This window comes from Folsomia candida, unplaced genomic scaffold, assembly GCF_002217175.1.
Source record: "Folsomia candida strain VU population unplaced genomic scaffold, ASM221717v1 Fcan01_Sc009, whole genome shotgun sequence".
NCBI classification, from domain to species: domain Eukaryota; kingdom Metazoa; phylum Arthropoda; class Collembola; order Entomobryomorpha; family Isotomidae; genus Folsomia; species Folsomia candida.
The window spans coordinates 1,668,759-1,687,851 of NW_019091201.1; the positions used below are offsets into that span (position 1 = coordinate 1,668,759).

A 19,093-nucleotide genomic window follows, 5' to 3' on the forward strand; every position below is an offset into this window, starting at 1 on the left:
CGATTAAATATTTCAAAATTAGTTGGTACATACCTTAGAGTATTTAATAATAATATCCCTATATTAGTATTAAATACTCTAAGGTACATATGGAATTATGTTTTTTTAATACTAAATTATATAGTCGTCGAATCATTGGTAATTCTAATTCTATTCAATTCTTCCAGATGATGGACAATTGGAGCCAATGCTTATCGAACTTCTTCCAGGTAAGAAAACCCATTACCAATCACCAAATGTCTTTGAGGAAAGTGCATGAGTACAAGTTATTACTTTTGCACCGTTGATGGGGGCGATACTGTCAAGCAATTGACTTACTATGTAACAACGACTTGCATAACTCATCAGTACATTACATTCGTTGGCATACGGCAGAATATTTTTCTGCCAAAGTCATTAGATTGGGACATGCTAAGATATGTCTGATAGACCAAATTGTCACGCTTGTTGCATGTAGTTTCAATTATGTGCACCTGTCATGCATAACATTGGCAGACAATTTTACTTGATAAGTAAATTTATGTCAATGAAGGGAACATCACTATCACAGAAATTGGTTGGGTGAAAGTATGAAATTTAGATATTATGAAATAGGGTTAAATTTAATGCACCACCGGATTAGTTGAAACTTGCCACAATTTTTAGCCAAATTTGCCACTGGATGAAATTTTTCTAACTTTGGCCTTTTTAGCCACCAACTTAGATGGTGGTTACCACAAAATTAGACGGGCTGCCATTAAGATATTTGATGACGTTGAATATGGATATAGGATACAAATACAATGCATAATTTACAATAATCTCTAAATAATTATAATTTAATTATCCTGATTTGTGTACATATATTTGCACAGCATATGCAACACACATATGAACTGACGTACATATGTATTACCTTTGATATTATCTTAGGCATCAGCCAAAGTGTGAAAGACGAAATTGTTAAATTATTAGAGTGGGGATTACTAAAACTAATGATTCTGACCGAGTTACGCATAATTGTCTCAACAGCTCAACAACTCAACTAAAAAGCTTTTTGGCCTATCATCGTTCATAAACCATCCATCAATTGTATCCCTTGGAGGCCTCCAGGCACTGGCAAACAACAATTCACAGATCCCAAGTTTCATTGATAAATCTGTAGTCCACTCAATGTTTAATTATAAGCACAAACGCTTTGGCATACTAGTGTCAACTCCAAGATTATTGACAATTACTCGACTTACTTATAGATGACTCGTTTGTCATCTCCTATATGTTAAGTCAAACCAAAGATTGGTCGCAGCAGAGAGACCCTGCATATAAAAACCACAAAATATTTGTACAATTTCCAAATATTTACCTCAGACTTGAGACCGATGCTTTCAATTGGAATAATTCAAAACCAAGCACCAGGTATAATAGATCTAAAGATGAACCAAACATTAAGCATTATTTTGTCTCTGTTTCACGCCAACCTTCTTTGAAAGAGGATGGTGTAAGAAGAAAATTTACAAATTGCGGATTACATTGCGGGCACTCTTAGCAAAATGGTATTGAATCAATTTGAATCATCACCAAACGGAGTGCATATATGACTTAACCGGAGCGGTGATAACGGGCAACACCGCTTGCTAAGATTGGGTGAATACGGACAGGTCATCAACAATTTTCGATTCCTGCGTCACTAGCGTCACAAGATTATGGATGGTTCACACCAATCAATGGACTAATTCTACACTCAAAATAAAAATTTGTCGAATCAACACCGTCGGTGTCAATATATGACTTAACCGCCTTGGTTACAATGTTGAATCCGAGTTTTGATGATTTTGATACCGGTTGCTATAATGTTATGACCGGACGGAAAAAATTCATTACTACTCGGAATCATAATTTTAACCAAGGCGGTTAAGTCATATATTGACACCGTTTTGTTTAGAGTGTACATGTTCACGTCCCGCCTGTATTTAAAAGAACACGTTTGGCCTATAATTGGCTTAGCAATCCAGAATACGCTTTAGATGTTAGTCGACCGGAAGCTAAAACCGTTCCATTGGGTGAAAAGTGTTAAAGCTGTAAAACCAAAAAAGCGCTCATTATTATTTCAGTTGCATGTTAAAACGATATAGGCAAATAATTATAAATAAGTAAATCATAGTATTGTAAATTGTGCATTGTTTTTGTAACCTATATCCATATTTAACGTCATCAAATATCTTAATGGCAGCCCATCTAATTTTGTGGTAACCACCATCTAAGTTGGTGGCTAAAAAGGCCAAAGTTAGAAAAATTTCATCCAGTGGCAAATTCGGCTAAAAATTGTGGCAAGTTTCAACTAATTTGGTGGTGCATTAAACTTAACCCTATGAAATACACGGTTATGTAAAGGTGGACTCAGATTTTATCGCATGACGAGCTGGAGGCATTCCTCATATGATGGAGAACGATAAATTCTATACTTATGAATTATCTTTCTACTCATATTAACGAGATATGGCATATATGGCAAGGGTGGGGGTGGGGTTTGCAACATTCATAAATTTAGGAGAAGCTGCTGTTAGGCAATAATAGCAATGATCGATTTCAGCAAATATTAGTGCAGAAACTGCCGAATATTGGGAACCTGTCCCCTGCCTGACTGACAACAAATGGGATGTTGCTTCAGATAAGTAATTGATTAGTTGGGTGAGGCAAAGGTTGACATTAAAGAATACACAAAACATGCAACCAAGTCAAACAAGGTCTTCCTTCATATAATCGTTTATTTAACGCAAATAAATTTACGGCGTATTTATATACTTGACAAATTCAAAGTGACACGAGCGATTAGAATGAGCCTCATTAGAACTAATTTATTACCGGTGAAATGCAGTTTTGGTTGGTTGATTTTCATCACTTTATCGTCCGGGAACAAATCCAGGTTGGAAATTTGCATTGACATTTTCTGTCAGTTAGTCTGTAGCGTAGCAAGCTTTGGTCGAAATTGATCGTCGTGTCGTCCAATCTAAGTCCTAACTTTCTCGCGTGGGTAGGAGTAGTACAGTGCCAGCCTGTCCTTGCTTATCAACGACATCCTGTATGTTATCTACTACTTTTTAGTGGTGGGAGAACCCAGGAAAACAAGAAGATTAACAAGAAAGCTTGTTGCATGCATACTTACTCTTTTACATGGACATAAAGTTACTACTCCAACATTCTTGTACACAAGTGCTTGCAATCCCCCTTTCCCGTATTTACCAGTTGGGGAAAGTACATTAAGTAAATGAAGATAAAGTGGTGGGGCTCATTGATTTTACGTCATTCATTCAAGACTTGGGCTAGACACGACATCATGCAGGACAATGACAAACAGGATGGATTATTGCTGGGAGAAAGTCTTCCGTTAGTGCAAGTTATGCCATGTTTTCCCTCATAAACCTGCTCATAATGTGGTAATAGATGCGCTGATGTCCTTCATGGCGATAAGGACCACGTACACGTAGTAATATATTGTTTCAGGAATTATCTACGTTATCTCTGACATGCACACTCATTACTTTCTCCTTTGAACCAGACGATACACACGCGTCAGTTTCTTCTTTCCAATAATTTGTTGCAGTCAATTACAGGATTGATTTACGATCTATCTATGTATCTCTGGTTCATGAGTAATAAATGAACCAATTTAATTATTTTTTAGGGAGAATTCTTTTAAGACACGAATGACATGGATTTAATTAAATTACAGATGGAAGTGAGACTGGGAGAAGGATCACGCTGGAATCTGACGTCACGGAAGTGGGGAGCGAGTGGGTAAGTCAGTTAGGGGTAAATATATTGTGTGGATTTCATTAGTGTGTCATGAATGTAAATACGTCTGAGGATCTCATTTGGCAATAATACAATATATTTATCGAAAAATTGCCGTTTTATATAGAAATAAGTAAAAAAATTTTTGTGGTACTGAAATCAGTTGCCCACCTGTGTGTGCGCTTTTTGAATTCGCACTGCATATTAAAGACTTACATGGGCACCTGATTTTAGATAAAATTTTAAAAGCAATTGTTTCACATGTTAATTAGTGGGGTGGCCTTCAACTCGCCGGTCTCAGACCGAGGCATTGTGTAATTGCCAACACTGAGGGAATAGTTACCCTCACACCGTCATCGAGGGATTCCGACATTTACGTGAACGGTCAGCGAATATACGAGACGACCATGCTTCAGGTTGGTAACGATAATTGTGTCTGATAAGCAGGGAACATGAAAGATGAGGATTTGTACTTATTTGCCCGCTTTCTCTTTTTTCGGCAGCATGGAGCCATAATCCGTTTCGGAAGGACTCATTACTTTAGATTTTCTCAGCGAAATAGTCCAACCGGCAATCGAACTTTTAATGAAAGGTAAGTTTACCGGGTTCTTCACATTTTTAAAAACTTTATTTTGAAATTCTCTTGATTGTGAAACACACTCACCAAACGCTTGTATTTAGTGATATATAGCAGCGATAGTGTAAAATGTATCATAGTATTTTGAAAACTTTGAGTATGCACATACTGTAAATACTGCAATTAGTTTGTTTATCTATGTATGTTTTTTGGCCCAAAGTTGTTCCTTCATTATAAATTGTACTTATGATATGCACAACTTGGGGTGAAAGCACTTTTCGTAAGGAAGAAAGTAGAAGTAGTCCTGCGTATTAAGTAGAATTATGTATTTATTTTGGTTTGGTTTCGGTTGGTCACTGGATTTTTTCCTTTGTTTTTTACCTTCCCTTAGGGAGGTTATAGATTCTCCAACTACGACGGGTGGTGGAATGTCGAAATCTGGAAGTATTATTCAATCACCTCCCTTATCCCCTGCACATGATGATTCTACAAGGTGAATTTGCGTCTTAAACTTCAAGGGTGGATCTTTTTTTTGTGACGAAAAAAACAATTTACGATGCAAAATAATAATCTGTGTATATATTTTATTGCTTTCACCCTCACTTTGCTTTGGGCTGTTTACATTTCTTACCCTTATGAAATCTCTATAATGCTTTCTCTTTGACGCACTTCATCTCTCATTTTGAAGTTTTAGTGGGTCGTCTTTGTGTGACGACACACCCTTCAAAACAACAAAGATCAAGCCAGTGTGATGCTGTGGTGGTGGTGGTTATGACCTACATACAATTCATAAAATGTAATCAATTTAAAACACAAAGTGAATCATCATCTCTTCCGAGTTATGATATCCACCACATGCTACTCGACACACGTCTGACAGCTTAGGCTTTCAATCTTCGTCTAATTCTACGCAGTTTTCGTATGAAAAAATTATTCGTAATCCGAATTTACTGGTATGTACGCAGGGCGATAAGGCCAGACTCCATTCTCCCAGCAACTCTTGAACTCCCGGAAGTTGGAGAAGACGCATTTCTGAGTCTCGTTGTTGTAAACATTTCCCCAGCCACTCTGCACTTCAAGCTTTCTCCCACCTACGCAATATATTTGTCTGCAAGATATCGTGCCACGACGCACTTTCGACCGGATGCAACCCCACACGAGAGAGCTCACCTCCTTTCCGCATTCTTAATAAGAGTGGCTCATTTAATGATGCAAACCGTGCAAGGTGAGTTATTTTGAAACATTAGGCTAAAGGTGTAGGAGTAAAATTAATTAATTGAAGACATGGATGATGCATATTATGTAAACAAATATTTTTCTTTGCAAGATCGCAACACAGATGCAAATAGTTTGGTAAGTTTGAAAACTACTTTTACAACATATTTATTTAAGGAACAAGAATTCTACTCCGTTACCCAATTTATTACAGGCATTTTGGATGGCAAACTCATCAGAACTTCTCCATTTTCTAAAGTCTGACAGGCAGATTGGAGCTTTCTCAGTGTGAGTAGAAGTTTTAAGGACTAGCATTGACATTTGAGGATGCATCCATGTTACATATTTTTAATTTGTTTTCATTTGTTTTCACAGGGATGCTCAAGATATTCTCGCGGAAGTTGTGCAACTATCATTTCGACACCTGGTGACCTGCATTCAAGGCGAAATATCCAATTTGGTGGGGCATTTTTTCCTAGAAAGAGATGAAGACGATGAAAATGCAACATCTCCAGTAAGTTTATATGAAATTTGATTGTTTCGTTTGTATCGTTCAGGAAAACGTGCATACTATTTTTCACTATAAACTTAAGCATATTACGTAATTTCGCCAACCAAAAAAAACTTTAGTGAAAGTTGGAAAGAAAGTACACATAAATTAATTTTTGTATCGAACATGCTTATCAGCATTTGGATAGCAATTGCTTATCTCAAATCAACAACAAGTTTGCCAAATGTGTGCTGTTTATATAACACGCCGTATATGTATGTACATATGTACAAAGAAAACGGAACTACCGATACACATGCAGACTTTATTTCTTTTAAAGAGTGTTCGTTTCGTTTTATTTACCACAAACTTCCTGTTTTTAAATTTAACTTTTTTTATTCTCTTCCGCACTTTAGATGATTGGTGTCCTCGGTTCGACGATGACATTATTGCGTCGATCCCGTGTCAATGCAGCCCTCACAATACAACTTTTCTCCCAGGTGTTCCACTTTGTTAATATGGCCGTATTTAACAAGGTAAGGATTCATATCTAAATCCACATTAGTATTAGTGTTAGTAGTGGACATGTAGTATATAGGCTGTGAAACAAATCTTATTATGACGTATTACCACCATGGTCCTCGTCATCATATTTCTTCCTCCTCCATCCATATCACATAATCTTCAAATATTCTGTAAATAGCATGTTTGTTTACCGTCTGAGTTATTTCTGGACGTTATACATGCAACTACGATGATGCCGTCTCAAATTGGTCACGTCGCACGTATTTACAATGTACTCACACCTGCTGGTTTGTCCTGTCACTCAAACTTTCTCCAGACGACTTTCTCCTTTCATTTCCCTGCTGAACTTTGAGTTCCATGGGGAGTTTGTTCTCGAATGATTTATAATTTATTAACATGCTTACTCAAGGCCGCGTCAAAATCGTTGGGAGTCAATAATAGATGATGATGGGTGGTTAAAACCAGATATTTATGTTATGTAACTTTTAACTTTGTAACAACGGGGGTCTGTAAATGCTGTCCCAAGTTTGGGTGGCTAAACCTTTCTAGATAAAGCTTGTATAAAAAATTGGTGCAATGCAACTGTATGCAAACTGTACTCTCGTTGCCCTTATTTCAAAGCAAGTAACTTAACTCTTTAATATAGTTGAAATTAAATATTGTTATACCATTTTCTTTGAAAATGTCAGAAGAGCTTCTTGTTTTGATATATGTAACTTGGTTTGATTCATGTTTCGACAGGATAAACAAGTAAATGAGAGAGTGTATATTTGAGATGCTGGCATTTAGAATTTCCAAGTTGTGACATTTTCTCTGTGGGTGGTATCGTAGAGTTTAGTGAAGGCGGCTAATAGCTTGATGTGGATGCAACAAAGTGGATTAATGTAGGAGGAAGAGGATTAATTCTTTTAAATCTAAATGACTCTATTTCTCTATAAGGAACTGGCACTAACTGATTATGCACTTGTGTTGTCTTCTCTTTATGACAGTTGATTGGCATGGACGGAAGAAACTACTGCAGCCGAACATGGGGCAATCGACTACGGAGAAGGATTAATCGAATTGAAACATGGGCTGAAAAGCAGGGTCTGGAATTGGCTGCTGATTGCCATCTTGTCCGTATTATCCAGGCGACCCATCTTCTTCAGGTACAGTATTCTGGATTTACTTTGCAATATTTGCATAAATAGTTTATTTGCGAGAAACCTTGCCTGACACAATAGTCTAACTGGACTATTGGCAAGATTTACCTTAATTGACAATAAGGCATGACAAGTTTATGGAACGTGCTATGCACTATGAGACTGTATCTCAATTGTGCAACGAAGCATGCTTTGGGGTATCTGTTTCCCTGTCCATTTCTATAAAACATCAATTTGAATAATTGATGGAGAGAAGTCTATACAACTGCTACGACTTTCTCACCACATTTCTCCATTCCCTGCACATATTTCAAACTGTCGTCAGTCCCAACATTTATGTATGGAGATGGATGTACGTGTAACTGTTACCCCAAGGCATGTAAGCAGAATACGACGAGGAGGCAGCTAATAAAGAAATAATGACGCTGAATTCAGCATATGTCACTTTCATTCCATTAATGTTTTCTTTTCTCTCTCAATTTGCTCCCGCAGGCAATGAAGAACACAGCCGAAGAAGTAAGCACAGCAGCCAGTAGTTGTTTTAAACTAAACTCAATGCAATTGAGATGTCTCCTCATGAAATATCAATACGACTCGGATGAAGCCCCCATTTCCCCAGAAATCCTGGAAAATGTAGTTCGGGTATGTCATCTAACTTTCTATGTGTTTATTTTTTATTATTCATTTCTATGAAACACCCCCATTCATTCACTCACGAAAACGCCTACCTTCCGGTCGTTGGAAATGTAATTTTCATATATTTGCAGACATGCTAACTTACATAATAAGAGAGTTGGGTATTACATACACCCATAAACTATTGTTTTACATAAAGTGTGTGGTTAGAGCTGGTATCCTCTCGGCACACATCTATCGTCATTTGTATAATAGATTCCAATACTTCCTGAAAAACATATTTTCAGAATTGGAGAATTGAAACACACGTGTACCACCCCAAAAACAAAGTTAATGACTTAATTGTTTGTTTTGCAATCGGCTAATTTCACTAGTTGGTTTTTGTGACATGCTTTCTCCTCATACGTCACACGACGAGTGGATTAGTCTATCAGGCAGGGGATACATACGTGTGACACACACATACTCACGTTTCTCACAAAATGCTAAAAATAGAAAAATATTTATTTTCGTGACTCGTCAAGTGCTGACCATCTCTTGAATATAAAGGGAAAGGTTCATCGGTTAATATAGGTTTTATTTCATCGCTGTACGACTCCAAATTGTTTGCACAAGCCGAATTGAATCGATTTAGGTAAATGCAGCAGCAGCAGCAATGTCCAATAAATTAGTTAACGTATACGTACGCAATCCTACATATTGTCGTGAGAATACTCGATATTTCTATTTGGGTACGAAACTAATATTGATGACACGCCATATATATATAGCCCAGCAAGGTTTATTTATTAGGGTTCATAGTCAATCAACAAGACATTGCATCGGGAAATGATTTATTATTTTCCGAGGTTCATCAGGAGAACCTCATTCACAAACTGTTCTTCCGTTGAATGTATACATTTGCATGCGTAATTCTTCACCCTCAATAAAAGAAGCCTCGTTTATTTGTCCAACGCAATTGACGAGAGAGGAAAAGGAAGAAGTTCTCGTGTCGAAAAGAAAATTTTAAATGCAGATTATGATTGAGTACAACGACAGATAAGTGACTGACTGACTGTGCTCCTCCTGACGACCTATGCATGCCGGATATAATGATAACCAACTGATCTGATGACGTTACGATATGGGTTGTTGTTGCCTTTCAAAATCAGGGTTAACAATTGCAATAATGTTACAAAGTGTCACTTTCAACTCAATCTGTTCTCTTCTTCCCACTGAAAAAAAGAGAAACCATTTTTATTCAGACAAAACCAACAAAACATAAATAATCCTTTTCCTAAACTAACTGAGGATACGGTCTGGTAGTAAGAGCGTTGAGATTCAGTGTGTGAAATACGTATATATATATCCATACATCTAGTTAAAAAATGTTATTCTTTGCGTATGTATACATCCACACACCACAACCCCATCATCTCATGCACTTTTTCCACAATTACGTTGCATACCAATGCAACCAATGGTTCAGTAAAGGGCGTAAAAACGGTAAAAAATATAGTGTGGAAAGAATACATTGCATGCATTGAATGGATGCATGGGATGAAAAATAAACCTTGGTTTTGCTGAGATTAGATTAAAAACCTACTCCAAGCAACTTTGCGGGGCCTTTTAAGATGGCATTAATGCCATCTTGTAGTTAGTGGCAACACATTTGGGTGGAAAAGACCCCCACCGGCCAACTACTTGGCCGATCATGCCCATCTCCGAACTCGTCCTTACTTTTGGCCCGAAGATGAAGTGTGCAAAATTTCAAGTCGATAGCATGTGTTTAAAGAGAGTTATCGTGCGCACAGACGGACGCACAGACAGACATCTGGGTAAATCTATAAGGCCATCTTAAAAGGCCTAAAACTCTGAGTGTTTGGGATCGCATCATCCTCATCCTCGTCATATTATTAAGGATCCTATTGCAAGAGGGTTGATGTCTCGTGTTTGTGTACCTGATAATATTTTTTGTTCCCTCAGTTTAGTCATTAGTCAGTTCAAAACTTAAAAGGAAAGGTCTTATTGGGAACTTTTTATATCAAAGTAAAGAAGTACGATGGAAAAAGAGAGAGAGAGAAGACCCAAAAAGAAGAGTGACTAATAGAACTGCATGACTCTTCCAAACATTACATTATTACTCTACATTACACACATACATACACTTCTATTATACAAGTTAGCATTTTAGTATTAGTTAACAACGCATGTATAACCACCATTAGTAAAAGGCTGGGTTTATTTACTTTATCAACATCATCATCCATCCATCCATCGTACATATCTCTACCAAAAACCAAACTCTGTTAAGAGAGAATAACAGCATCATCATTTCATTTACAATTTGCATATGGGAGACGAACGACGACGGTGAAACGTGAGTGTACAAATTTTTATGAGGGGTTGTTTCGTCTCTTCTGGTAGTTTCGCCCAAACAAGCCAGCCAAAGTTACAAAAGAGATTATTTTTCATTTGTGGTTTAGGTTGCTGAGAGTACAGTTGACGACGTTATTCGCGGTGATGGTCGACATATCCGTGTCGAAGAAGAACCTCTGCTCGGACTAGCCTTTCTCTTACCGGAAGACGGATATTCGTGTGATATTGTGCGTGGAATTCCGACTGGACTCGTCGAATTCTTGTCCCCATTGTCCCCCGTGTGTCGACTAACGCCAAATACGAACGCTGCTGGGTAAGTCTAAATTGTGTGGTTGATATTGATGTGAATGCAAGTTATACATACGTAGTTGGGCTTTCATACATTTAAACGCCCACCTACACAAACTTACTGGAATACTAACTGAAATCTTTTTTTCACGATCAGATATTGGACAATATTTTTCCACGATCCGATGCGGTCACCCAGGTATTCATATTTTATTTAGTTTATAAAGTTCCAACGTGCATAAAATTACGATTAAATACTAACAAATAATTTGTAACGAATTACTTTGGGTGTAAAGAAATATCCACCAAGAACTTCTTCATCATGTAGGAACTAATGATTCCCCATGATTTCTTGTCCACAAACGATGAATCGAGCTGCTTATTGATACAGAGAGGGTGAGACTGGGCGGAAAATTGTTCTGGATTGATGTGATTAGTTAGTTTGAATAGGGAGGCCAATAGAGCGCAGACATGGAGATGAAACTCCCACTTGTATCTGTCTGCAGCTGCAACGACTCCTATTGGGACAATTTCAGGGTCCGGTTGGTCACCCTTCTTATTTTTATAATCCACCACGGGATCAGAAGAGTTTTGGGAGTCTCCGTGGACGCCGGATTTGAGCGCCTGACCAGCGTAGATTATGAAGGGACTCGATGCAAAGTACAGTACAGCAATAGATTCCTTTTTCTTATCATCCTTCCCAGTCTTCTTATCTTTCTCTTGATCATCTATCAGTTCTTGTCCTCTTCTGAAGATAGAATACATATTTTCGTTCGGCTCGGCCTTCATCATGAATGGAATTTCCAAACGGGAATCCACAACCAACTCTTCTGCTATTTTTGGCTTCAATTTGTCATGAATTTTGAGCTCAATTCCTAATCCATCCATCTCATCCAGTAACTCTTGGTACGCAGCATTTGGAAGGTTTATTTTCTGATTTAAACAAATGATTTTGATAGTTGTGTCGGGCCAGAGGAGCAGTTGGAATAGGGTTGCAGTCTATTAAAGGAAAAGCTTAAAATTAGTGATTCAATGATTACATGACCAACATAAGTAGTTAGCAGCTCATGTACCTGCCGTGCTGAGTAAATTTTCATCATTTCAGTCTCCTCCTCAAAATACATTCTGCGACTCTTTATCTCGAACAAATCAGGGGCTGTTCTACCCAAGGCTTCTCGTTCTTTCTTGTACGCTGCCCAACCATAATCATCAGACCAGGTTTGTTTGCGTAATTCTACATTAGCACTTTCCTTCTTTCCCTCTTCATCCCCTTCAGTGTAATTGAATGAAGCTATGACGTGCAAGACCACCTCACTCTTCTTGTTATTTCCATCTGTGAATTGTCCTAAAACAAAGCCAATCTGGCCGCCTTTGTGGAGATGACATCGTGGGTGCTCCTCCATAATAACACCATTATACCGAACGCAATCTACATAAATGAATATAAATTATTATTTTTGTCAGAAATTAATTATTACATAAATAAATTACTTACTGTGGTCAGCCGTGCAAATGTAGTGATGATTTTTTTCACCTGTCCCCTTTATCATAGCGAACAACCCCCAAGGGCGATAGAACTTTCCTCCTCTACTGGTGTCGGGTGGTTTATAAAGAACCTTGCAATCGGTTCCAGGGACGGGTAGTCCTTCAATTCCAGCATCCTTGATCTTATCATTTACTATTGTCCTCTCCTCCGCCGTTAAAGGGCTGTCATTTGACGTAATGATGGGTGGGGTTGCAGGGGTGAGCGGGGTGCAAGAATCTCCATCCGACCGGTTAGAATTTTGTGACTCTGCCCCATCAGTCACGGGCTCTCTCGCTAACTTGCAGTAGAATTTCCACAGCTTCCCGTCTTGTTTGTCTAAACAGTAACAAACAAATTATTAGACGTGGTATATTGTACATATTACAAAATACAAATTGTTGTTTTCTCACCTTCGGACTTTCTCGCCATCTTTTTATCTGTCCTCAAGACTGTAGCCGTTTTCCACCATTCTGGGATTGGTTTTCCTCCCCGGATGTCAATCGTTTTCCCAACATATCTCGATCTGGGGTTGGTGGGTGGAGGTTTGGAAAATGGTGTCCCATTTAGCTTGCTCTCAACTGGTGTCCATTTTTTCTTTGATGAGAAAATTGACTCTTCTTCTTCATCCTCTTCGGAATCAGGCACACAAAACTTGTAAACTATTTCTTTCTTCTCCTTCTTGTTACCTCTACTGGTGGGTGTAGCCTTCCTCTTTGATGAGGTACTTGGAGTTGGGGGGAGTGACATTTTTATTTAATTATTTGTGAAAAATTTAATTATTATTATTTGAGAAGTAGGAAATATTGCGAGGTTTCTTCTGAAAAGAATTTGCGGGATTTTGGGTTGATGGGGAAGTGTGAGGCGAGTTGTTATTAAAAATAAGATCTTATTTGTTTGCAGTGCCATGAGTGGAAGATCTTTTGCTGCCGCGTTCAACAATATGACGGGCAGCGGGATGGTGGTCGGAACTCCGGGCAGTGTTATAGGGAGTGAAAGACATAGTTTCATCAACAATCACACTGGTGTTGTCAACAATCATCATCACGGCGTGATTGGAAATAATATGCCAATGTCCCCCTCCTCGTCAAACTCGATTCTTGCGAATCATCACAATAATCATGCTCAGCAGCAGTTGTTTAGTTCGAATCAGTTGATGCCTCCACCCGGTGCTGGACCGGAGATTCAGACGATTAAACTCCAAAAGATTTCGGGAGGACTGGGACTAAGCATTGTTGCAGCCAAGGTAAGATAATAAAAATCCTTTAAGTGTTGCTAAAACAGTATATTTATTATATAAAAATGTCATTGTGTTTTGAGTCACCAGACGAATTGCATATTATTATTATTATTCGCATCCATCTACCATTCGAGATTTGATCTACTAGATTTAAGCGTAACCTTAAGGAAACGATTGCTCATAAGAAATATCTATTCCTCGCAAATATCGTTTCAACCTTATACCCAGAATATGTACTTATAACGTTAACAAACACTTGTGCTCACGTGTAATCCGGACAAGTGTAATTTCATCACGAATTAAAGTAAAAAGGTTACCTCCTTCCGAGATGAAATGCGTTTGTCATGCTTATGTATACTCTGATTTAAGCCTCTTACTTATCTTGAGACACATTCTGCTTATTTGATGAGGTTGATTTCCTACTGAATCCTACAGCACGGAATTTTTCAAGAAATTCTTTTACCACTACCACAATCTTATTGGTCCATTTACCCATTGTTAGTGATGCTACTACGTATAACAGGTACTAATAGTTAGCACTCAACTCAAGACTACCCGACATAGTTAGGTCTTTTCGTGTAAGCGTAATTTGTATGACATTTTGCCGACCTCAGTTAGAGTCTCAAATCACGAGTGTTTTTTTTTCTTTCTTTTAATCTTTGCAGTTTTAATTTCTACCTGAAATTTGCAAAATGCAAAATTCCTTCTTCGTGGTTGAATGAGAAAGTGAAAAGACTATTTTCCTGTCACTCAACGTTGTTACTCCGCACTTTGCATGGGTCTCGAATCGTATAAATCAAATGTGTTACAGTTACGGGGGCAATTTTGCGTTAAGCCATGAAAACTTGCTTAAATTTCACTTAGCAGTTGTTTTTTCTTGGTGTGAAATGGTGGGTATACACCTTCCATTTATTTCGTAGGAGGAAGCAAGCATTTACTGTTTTATGGCAACACACATATTATCGCAGTGCATTTGTTTAGTTTGCATTATTATTTTATTACAGTTTTTTACCCCATTATTTCGTATTACTGCACACAAAGCCAGACAGAGAGACAATACTTAACATTATTTCTTGATGGGCCTTATTTCATCTTTTTCTAAACGCTTATTCGCAATAAAACATCTGTAACAATAGGCACTCGTGCTTTAAAAATTCATACGGAAAGATACACATATGCATAGCAAGGTTTTAATTTATTATGCTAAATGCGTTGGACATTTCATTCGTTCTACGTACGTATGCGTTACGGTGATCATGACATGACACATACTTAATTTAGTTCAGTTAGTGAGAGTGCAGTTGTTTCTTGAGTCAGTTATCTATCTACTAGTTTGTACGTTGCATACCTTCTTTGCTGTTATTAGATTAGATTAGAGTTCAATGTAATGCATGTGAAAAACGGGATAGCCTGAGGGATGGATTTTTAACCACGATGCTTATGAGAGAAGCGTGCGAAAGAAAATCCGGATTGAGAGGAAGACGGAAATTAGTGTAAAGTAAAGTTTACCTGCTTTGGTTTCATACTTCTAATGTTGATGCAATCGTTAAGGTGAATACAAGGCGTATATAAGTAACAACGCTAAATAAAAATATATCCACCTCCAACGGGCCAGGGCAAGTTACTTTGAATTGAGTAGACAGAAGGTGTACAAGTTTTAGAGTAAAAAACGCTAAAAATTTATTCTCAAGTTAAACACTCGAGTGTCATTTGGTTCACGTTGGTTGGTTGTTGTTGCATCGTATAAACGCAGTTTGTGTTTGGACAGGAAGTTAAAAGTAGAGGTGGATGGATGATGAGTCCCGGTCCCTAAGCTCTAGTCTTGTCTTCTTCATTAAGGCGTTTTCATTTTAAATGTTCCATTATTTGTTGCACAACTCTCAGTTTTGGAGACTATTCGTCATAAATATATTGCTTAAAAATTGTAAAGTGATTTCCCTTTACGACTTGTTTTCTTGTGGCGTGGCTGAGGGTGACGTGTTGTTAGTGGACATTGTGAAATTACTAATACTATTAAACAATTAAGTTTTGCGCATTGGTTCGCTCGTTCCTGTCAAATAATATTATCGTATCTTTGTTGGAGGAAGAGAGACTACACCCCAAAAAAATTACTGACAAAATGAACAAACATACATTTGTGTCATCGCCACTAATAACACTTTGTGACGGGGATAGTGGTTAGTTAGTACGAATAAGGGTTTAGTTAATACTATGTGCATGTGTGTTGGCATTTTGTGTTTGGTGGTAAAAAGTGGGGATTTTCACGTAATTTCGTCTTGGGTAAGAAAAAGGTAAAAGTGGTGGTGGTCCGAAATGAATGATCGCAGTCCAGGTCGGAGTCTCAGTGTCAAGAACAAAAAAATGGTGGTCGTTCCCAGCTTAAAGAAGATTCCGACAAGTGATCATTTACATCAAAATGGTGGCTTCAAAGAAGAAATGGTTATCACTCCCACGCACCATGTTCATTTCCCCCTCACTGCGAGAACCTCCAGAATCTCCGGTGTGACGGGGATGTTGCGAAAATCCAATTCCAAGAAAGCCGAACGAGTGAAAATCAGCGACAGCAGCAGGGTCAAGGAAAAGTGCAACGGTGGGAGTGATGTCGTACTAGAGAGACGAGGAAAGGAGGAAAAAGCATCAAAGTTAAAGGAGAAAGATAGGGATAAGCTCAGAGAGAAAGTCGCTATTGAGTCCACCACCACCCGAGTTGATAATCATTCCCACCATCGTGACGTGAATCCTTCCGTCACCCACAAGATTAGCAGTGTCAGAAAAAGTACCAATGCACTAGCAAGAACTTTTGGTTTCGGTCGAAATACTGATGAATTTATTGAATCAAAGCATCATCCGCCAGCAAAGTCGACAATACCACTAGGAAATGGAGACATTACTAAAAATCATTCCAACTCGAATGGCCATTCCCATCATCATCACGCTCCATTAATTACTACCAATTCGAATACTAGCAACTCCACACATGTCAGCAGCTATATGACCACTTCCACCACAAGTTCACCCCTGGCAGCAGTTACCGCAAATAATTCCACTAATTGCATCGTGGTGAAAGACAGAACCATTATTCCAATTCCGAAGAAGAAATGCAGACCGCAAAGCTATGCAGAACCCCGCAAGCTCCGTGGGGATCGCCCTCTCAGTTTTGCAGAACCTTCGCCCTCATCCAGACATAGAATTATGGTGCAACATCTTCATCATCATGGTGGTCTTTTGGACCGTAATAATGCAACCTGCACCAATCATCAGCATCAGCATCAGCACCATCAACATAATCATAATATTCACCAACAACCGTCTAACGTGTCGCAAAGCTTTGTTCTTCACCAGAATCACCTTCAACACCAGCACGAGCAGATGAGCAAAAATAATAATGACAATTTTAAACACCACCATAACGCGAGTTCAACCAGCATCAGTTTCCATTCTAATTTCACAGACTTTAGCAACATTATCCAGAGTCAGAATTTCAGAATAGCAGAGTTGGAAGCTCGTTTGAGCAAATTGAGATTGCAGCAGATGAATAAACGCAAAAGTGTGGACTTTGCCATGTCATGTGTGGACTGTTCGAAACCTGATCCCATCTATTTCACTGTTGGTCAAGAACAGCAACGACGCGTTATTAGTGATGAGGTACAGATGGTGGTCACTGGTCACCACGATATAAATTATAGCTTTGTCCTCCCGTTATTTTTAGCGCATGGTCGCCGCTGTTGCTCGTACAATACCAATAATAGCACATACTACATACCCTCCGAAAATATATCTCCCAAGAAATTGCCAATAATAAATATCGATACAATTCCTAAAATTACCTTGCTTGTAGGGACATTCAAATTGCATAACGTGGAAAAGTCAATGTTTGTTACGTACGAATAGGGTAGAAGAACATCTCATTTGCTATTTTGATACAACCCGAACGGCTCCTCAAGTCTAAACCATAATAACTTTTCAACTTTTAGTTATGGTTTTGGTTGAAATTACGACACCATAGTTGGTCTCGGTTTGTTTATTCTAAGCTCCCCTCTCCTACATACGAGTACATGTAGCTAACTATTCTAGTTATCACGACGGATGCAATTCAAGATGACGAATTGAGCCCGACATGGTGGTTATATTTTTGTACCTCTACCGTCTGCTGGTACTTTGTAAAATAAAAAATATGAAATCTTGTATTACTTTTATGACCAGATTTTTTCAGGGAATTATATGGTTTACTTCTTTTCAAAAGTCTAACCTCTACTTGAACTCTGCAGCAAGATTTAAAAAAAATTAGTGCTCAAGTCAAGCTTGCGCTTACTGCATGTACAGTACTTGATACATATGCATTCCTACTGCAATGATAAGCAAACTGGGTAATCAACAACACGCAATATTAAAATTTAAAGAGCATATTCCGTCCAGCCAGCCAGACGTCTTAAATTTAATGCCAAGTATTTATGAGCCTTTGTTCTTGTTATGAGACTAAACCAGAGCAAAAATATTGTGTATCAACAAGTCATCGTATTTAAATATTTGTGAAAAGAACTAACTAAATGTTTTTAAGAACGGCAGGCGGTGTGTTAGGACTTCCGTCATGCGGAATAACATCAATCTCACACACCCTAATTTCTCTTATTATTTATTATTCATATTCATAATTCTCGCGAAGTATATATTAAATAATAAATTAATTACATTTTTCTCTTTTATGATTATTTCAGGCCGCCGGTCAAGAAAAGCTGGGGATTTACATCAAGTCAGTTGTTTCAAATGGATCTGCAGATATGGTAATTGAACGTTTTTTATAAAATTTATTATATTTAGATAAACATTGAACTCTATGTTGATGATGAGATGATAAGATTATAAGTTTCAACAATGAAATTCATGCAAGTTCATTGCTGTTCGTGGATTAAATTAAAAATTAAATTCATTTCATGCATCTCTTGCTCCCTATAATACTTACATATTTAGTACATCATCAGTTGCTCGAATTCCTGTATACTCGATAAAATTTGTAGCATTTATTAACCGACTACGTTATATGGATTTAAAAATAATCATTATGCAATTCATGAACTTGAAAGTTTAACAACTCTTTTACACCTTGCTATACATAAAGTGAACGAGTTATGTACTGTGCGGGTGGAGCTTAAACCTACGGCCTCCTGAAGTACCTTGTGCTGAGACTAGGGTTTCTCGTGAGTTTAGCTCCATTCGCACAGCACATAACTAACTCACTTCAAGTATAATAATTGCGCAAGCATGAAACGATTGATAATTCACCCGAATTTAAAAAAAACTTGTGGTAATATTTATGTATCACGTCATCCGT

General features: G+C 38.0%; 1 protein-coding gene across 4 annotated transcripts in view; it reads left to right on the forward strand.

Annotated features, from left to right (window-relative positions):
• The window catches only part of LOC110854372 (afadin), a 38,504-nt gene that overhangs the window by 12,075 nt on the left and 7,336 nt on the right, over positions 1-19,093 (forward strand). For 3 of the 4 annotated variants that reach the window (XM_022102800.2, XM_022102801.2, XM_022102803.2), the window contains 16 exons: positions 168-209; positions 3,710-3,774; positions 4,044-4,187; positions 4,275-4,363; positions 4,740-4,841; positions 5,314-5,573; positions 5,676-5,701; positions 5,778-5,851; positions 5,939-6,077; positions 6,470-6,589; positions 7,568-7,726; positions 8,213-8,362; positions 10,822-11,027; positions 11,160-11,201; positions 13,428-13,770; positions 18,480-18,545. In XM_022102800.2, the coding sequence (XP_021958492.1) occupies positions 168-209; positions 3,710-3,774; positions 4,044-4,187; positions 4,275-4,363; positions 4,740-4,841; positions 5,314-5,573; positions 5,676-5,701; positions 5,778-5,851; positions 5,939-6,077; positions 6,470-6,589; positions 7,568-7,726; positions 8,213-8,362; positions 10,822-11,027; positions 11,160-11,201; positions 13,428-13,770; positions 18,480-18,545 (2,027 nt within the window). The remainder of the gene's footprint in view (positions 1-167; positions 210-3,709; positions 3,775-4,043; positions 4,188-4,274; positions 4,364-4,739; positions 4,842-5,313; positions 5,574-5,675; positions 5,702-5,777; positions 5,852-5,938; positions 6,078-6,469; positions 6,590-7,567; positions 7,727-8,212; positions 8,363-10,821; positions 11,028-11,159; positions 11,202-13,427; positions 13,771-18,479; positions 18,546-19,093) is intronic. The other variant, XM_022102802.2, reaches the window with a different exon arrangement.